This window comes from Trypanosoma equiperdum, assembly GCF_001457755.1.
Source record: "Trypanosoma equiperdum strain OVI genome assembly, contig: ctg_1688, whole genome shotgun sequence".
In the NCBI taxonomy this organism is placed as follows: Eukaryota; Euglenozoa; class Kinetoplastea; order Trypanosomatida; family Trypanosomatidae; genus Trypanosoma; species Trypanosoma equiperdum.
The window spans coordinates 47,443-53,261 of NW_027123713.1; the positions used below are offsets into that span (position 1 = coordinate 47,443).

Consider the following 5,819-nt stretch of genomic DNA (forward strand, 5'->3'; position numbering starts at 1 on the left):
CAGTCCATCAACGAAACTTATAAAAGTGAAAAGGAAACAAAAACAAAAGGAAAGGAACGTTGAAAAAAAAACCCCTAAGAGATATTAACTATCAACATTTACGAAGAAAGGATAGGGGGAATAGATATAACGGGAAGCCGCATTGATACAAAAATATACACATACACACAAGGGAATAAATATATACTCATAAATATAGAAGGTAAGAGAGGGAAAGAAAAAGAAAAAAAGAAAAAAAGAAAAGGAAAAGGAATAAGGGAATAAGGGAATAAGAGAACAGAAACGAGAGACACATACACACACGAAGAAGGACAAGTAGTCCATTGTCGAGCTGTTTTCTTTTTTTTGTCTGTTTACCGTAACGAAGTGGGCATTTTTCAATGAGTAGTACTGAAAGCAGCGGTGGAGGGTCGAGTAACGCTTCCCCAAGGTCAGATGGTGAAGGCTCCACTTCCATTACTAGAGTCAGCAGCAGCAGCAGCAGCGATAGCAGTAAAAGCAGCAGCAAAAGTAGTACCAGCAGCAGCGGTAGCAGTAAAAGCAGCAGCGAAGATGAGAGAAAGAAAAACCCTGGAAAGAAAAAAGGAGTGTCTGTGCAGTCAAGTGACACGACGAGTTATAATATGCAGTCGTCTTCGTTCAAAGTTAGCGGATCTACTGAAAGAAAAGACAGCCGTAGCACAACAACGAAGTCCCAACTTGGGTCAGAAAGTAAAGCACAAACTAGTTTAGATTCAGAACTAGCGACAACAGAAGATAAATCGGGGTGCCGTGAGGAGTGGGCGGAGTTGCGCAACATGGTGTCGGATATCCGCTCGCGAATGAAGCAGTGCCACCTGCCACCATTAGATGTGACAGTAATTGAAAAGTTTATACTCCGAGTAGTGGAGGAGAGCGAAGGGGGTAACAGCTCACCCGCAGTCGTCTCCGCTCCTCAGCGCCTCAGGAATTGCGGGAGGGTTCGCCCACTGCGATATTCTTTGCCTGGAGGGCCATATGTTAGAAACATACCGAGTCGCATTACTGTGACGAAGTCACTTGGGCGTGTGGTGCAGTTCAGAGCGCGGTCACGTCACGCCGATCATTATAATTCCGTGTACAATCAGTTGCAGGCCGCTGCTGATGTATGTGTGCCGGGACGCTTAAGCGCAACGGAAGGTGGCGATGGTGGTGGTAGTGCCGTTGGTGCGCATGGAAGTAAAATGCCAGGAGGATCTTCTCACGCTCCGTTGGTTTTCGTTGGGTACGATAACGGTAACGGTGATAAAGGCGGTGACATTGATATGGACCAGGATATAGACGTGCCAATGTTGTTTACTCCAGGTGTAATGGAGGTTATATGCCTAGACAACATTTTGCGCAGGCATGAGCAATCCATTCTCATCACGCTGGCTGCCATTAACAAACGGGAATCTGTTATGGAGAGACTTCGTGCCTTCTTGGTTATTGCTGCTAAAGATTTATCTATACCTTCAGCGGGTGGATATGACGTGGGGACGGATGGTTGTTCCAATAGTGCAGACGGCAATCCTGCATCTGCTACTGCATCGTCTCTGGTTCTCCAGCGCTGTGGTGCACCGGTACCCCTTAGGCGTTACATGGATGTTAACGATGCGAGCTGGACTTCATTCCGTGCCAAAGCCAACAAGAAGAAGTGGGGTGTTCAAAGTTTGAAACAGCGGTGGGGCTCCGATGCACGACTGCGCGGCGGATATCCGGCCGTGTGGCAGCGCTATTATAAGTTGGGTGTGTTGTGCCTCTTATATCAGCTCCAGCAGGCATCGTTGGAGGTGGTGGAGGGCATTCGTGCATGGCGTGGGACTCTTACCGCCCCGTTTCCATTTGTTACCAAAGGGCACAATTATTTGCTTGCCATGGCGCAAAGTATGGCTGAACTCGCCAATGACCCCGTCATGCATTTCCTCTTCCCGCCACCTACCCCGAGGAAGAAGAGGCCTGGGGAACCAAAACCAAAGCCTGGCATCAGTTTCAAATTTAGTGATCCCGACCCGGCGAGTTTTGTATTGCCCATGTGCCTACAATATTACCCACTGCTTTCCAATATGCCGCATTTACCAGTGTACAAACAACCTCCTAATGCTTTGGTTGGGATTAACACTCCATTCGACTTTGGAGGTGCTGACACCAAAGGAAATGAGGAGGGTTTGAGAGGAACAATTCCCATGCCATCTTCTTATGTTGGGGCATTGGTGGTGCATCAAGGCCGTATACGCCCTAACAGTAGCAGTGGCGGCAGCGGTTCCTCTCAGACCCTTTTAGATTTATCGTATGGCCGTCGGTTATTAAAGGCTGAACAGGTTGTACATAGTGAACTGCGTGTACAGTTGCGGTTGATAGAATGGGAATTGACGTTGTGTGCGAAGGGGTGTTATCCCCTTCTGCTACGCGATGTGGGCCAAACGGAAGTAGTATATTTACGATCAACAAAGCGGCAAGAAGAATGGTACTTTCACCTGCGTGACAAACTCATTTGTCTTGAGGAGGGAAGTAGTGCCGTAGTGAGAGGTTAGAGGGGCTAATTTAATGTTTTAATTATTTTTGTTATTTTTACTTTTCGTTACTAGAAGGTACGCGTCCACGTCTCACCCAATTTTTCCCCCTCTCTTTATCCGTGACACGTGCATGTATATATGCTTTTGCCTATGCTTGTGCTTATGCTTGTGTGTTTACATGTGTAACCACCGCCCTATATTCTTCTTTGTTCATCCCTGTTGCTCTTTTCATTTCTCTCCCCCATTTGCTTTACTCCGCTTCCGCTTCCTCTCCTTCATTTTTTATTTTTCCGTATTTGCTTATTATAGCTTTAATTTTAATTTTAATTTTGTTGTTCGTCCTTATTTTCATTGGTTTTCATTTCTTTTTTTTTCTGTTTTGTGTGCACTTTTTTGTCACATTATTTGCATATACTTTTTAAAGAATTTGCACATGGTCATGAGGTCTCAGTTGTGTAGACGAGCGGGTAAGGAGAAAAGAAAAGAAAAGAAGAGAAGAGAAGAGAAGAGGAGATGAGAAGATGAGAGAATAGAGAAGATAAAGTGACGATAACAAAGTCACAGAAACAAATAGATGAGTGAATGAGGAGACATGTGTGACGGGAAGGGGGAGAATTTTTTTTTTTAAAAGAAAAAGTGAATGCTTCTGATGTTTATTTAGGAAGAAGAAGAAGGGACGCCGGTACCTACCCGTGTATTTGTGTGCATGCCGATGCCGCAACTCCCTTTGAGAGAAGAAAGAGAGAAGAAAAAAAGAAGGAAGAGGAAAGTTTATATATATAAATATATATAAACATATGTCTTTCTGGAGTGGGAGTGCGTACATAAAAGGGAATGATAGAAGCACATGAATGAGAGATAAAGAGAAAAGATCAGAGAGTGTCGGTCATTATTATTATTATTATTTTTTTTTGGCTGCAAAACTTTACATTCCCTATATTATGTTCACAGCTGCCTTCATTTCTTTGCACTTTCTCTACTCCGTATAATCTTTTCTCCTCTTTTCTTTTTTTTCTTTTCTTTATATATTTTCCCATCCTACTTATGCAGTGCCCAAGGAAGAACATCTTATGTGAGCATTTCATAGGACAGAAGCGGAATCAACATCAGGTGGGACGCCACACAACACATTTGTCAAAAACTTGAACGTGTGCTCTCCTGAAGGAAGAGAAACATAAAAAACACCACCACCACCACCAACAACAACAACTAAACAGAAAACTAAACTAAAAAAAAGAATAGGGGGAAGGGTGTGGTACACTGACAACGCAAACGAAGGACAGATTAGCCTACTGTGAGGGTTGGAACTTTTAAAAAAAAAATAATTAAAAAATCCGGAAAGGAAAAGTTTCAATAATAAAAGGAAAAAGAGAGAGAGAACGGGACAAAAGAGGAGGAAGTCTCTCTCTGTGTGTGTGTGTGTTTGTGTGTTTGTGTGAGACGTGATGGATACTCTCTTTTATTTTCCTGTTGGATGCCTTATTGGCGCTGTTTGTGTAGTTATATGTTACCTCTTTGGCATGGAGTGTCCGGTATTTGTTGGTTCCACCGTCAAGGGCGCCGCATGCTTTATGGTGCAGAAGCTTACTAACTGTGATGTTTCCCTTTTACGCAGCAGCACATTATTCATACCATCTGATAGTTCCTCTTTTTCTTTTGTCCCGAATCATGGGATTGGATCAGCTGCCAGGAGGTCGCTGTATGGCAGGAATGATAATGAGATTAAAAATCCACTGATGACACAACGATGCCAGAGTCCTCACTCGGCGGGATCGACTTTATCACCGGAACGGTTAACAGTCATGTGCCAACTGGCCATGTGCCATGAAGATGAGGAGGATTATGTTGTGAGGAACTGCCACCTGGTGATGTCGGAATCGTTTATGATGTTATACGAAGTGCTTTCTTCACATAGCGTTGGAAACCATGAACGTGCAATTACAAATGAACGTTTTATTGGCCGCATACAGATGGACCGAGTGGTATCCCGGGCGATTTATGTGAGCTCGGCGGATAAGCGCTCCCTTCGCACCGGTGGGTTGCATGGGCACATGTTGATGCTCACAACTCATTCGGGCGATGACGGTCTCTTCTTTGAGGCTGAAGATGGTGAATGTGGTATAGAGGAGGAGGATCCATCATTGGGTGTGACGGTGCGTGGCAGTAAATGGTGGGATGCAAGTAGTAAAACCCTTCATGATGTAATGTTAGGGAGGAGGAGGAGCAGTGGGTTGGTAGGTGTCACTAAGAGGGATGAGTCAGTTGAAAAACTCAGCAACTCGGCTAGTCTTCGTGCATCTGTCGGCGGACATGGGGAGAATTCATGCAGTGACCACGTTGGTGGGGGGAGTCCATGGGATGAAGATAATGGTAGTGAAGAGCCCGACCCCGATGCCAAAGGAACATCACAGATGTATATATTTTTGAAGTTTCGCTACGCGCGGGAGCAAGAGCGGGTGCACAATCTCCTTGTGGGAATGCACGAAGCGGTGCATTGGCACGAGTACTTGCAGACAATCCCAACACCTAATGCCTTCAATGTCTTTCTGTCACGCGTGATATTTCAAAGTCTGCGTAGTACGGCGCTCGCCAACTTTATTCGTGAGAAGATCCAAAAATCATTGGACATCATGGCCGTCAAAAAGTTCCCGAGAGGGCTTGAAGGTCGGATTCTTCTCGATGACGTTGCCCTAAACTCTGAGGTTCCTGTCATTAGCAATGTAACGGATCCACTTATTTTGGCGAAGGGTGAAATGATGTTCGACCTCGACATATTGTACCGTGGTGGTGCCTCGCTTCTGTTTCGATCGTGTTTGACGTATCGTGGTGTTCGCATTCCCCACGTTACACTTTATGTGAAACTCGTGCGGGCAGAGGCGCGGCTGCGAGTGAGCGTTGGTCCGCCACCCAGCAAAGTGTTTTGGGTTGGCTGCCTCGCTCCACCGGATGTGCAATTGGAGGTGAGTCAAGGCATGGAAAGCGGTCATGGCTTGCTTCATCGCCTCCTCACCTCACTGCCTAATTTGAGCGGTATCGTAACGAAACTTCTCAAATTGTACCTCTTGCATGAGATGATGTTGCCACTGATGGATGACTTTCCACTGCCTAATGTTGAGGACACACCTCCCGTTACACCGCGAGATGATGGCAAGAAGTCGTGGAATGTTCCGTTTTGTAGAAGGGAGGCGATGAGGTACATTCAGGAGCATATGAACATACACTGGTTTCAGGAGGCGGGTGATCATTAGGTTTTGGGTTTGCCCATTTTTGTCCATGTGTGTGTGTGTGTGTGCATATATATATATA

At 45.4% G+C, this 5,819-nt stretch overlaps 2 protein-coding genes across 2 annotated transcripts; both read left to right on the forward strand.

Annotated features, from left to right (window-relative positions):
• Nucleotides 1–380: 380 nt before the first annotated feature.
• TEOVI_000857300 (uncharacterized protein) lies at nucleotides 381–2,531 on the forward strand (the record flags this gene model as incomplete). Its single annotated transcript, XM_067222744.1, has 1 exon — nucleotides 381–2,531. One exon carries the CDS (start codon nucleotides 381–383, stop codon nucleotides 2,529–2,531), a length of 2,151 nt encoding a protein of 716 aa, XP_067078845.1.
• Nucleotides 2,532–3,958: 1,427 nt separating this feature from the next.
• TEOVI_000857400 (Putative integral membrane protein conserved region (DUF2404), putative) lies at nucleotides 3,959–5,761 on the forward strand (the record flags this gene model as incomplete). Its single annotated transcript, XM_067222745.1, has 1 exon — nucleotides 3,959–5,761. The coding sequence occupies one exon, from the start codon at nucleotides 3,959–3,961 to the stop codon at nucleotides 5,759–5,761; it is 1,803 nt and encodes a 600-aa protein (XP_067078846.1).
• Between the last annotated feature and the right edge of the window lie 58 nt (nucleotides 5,762–5,819).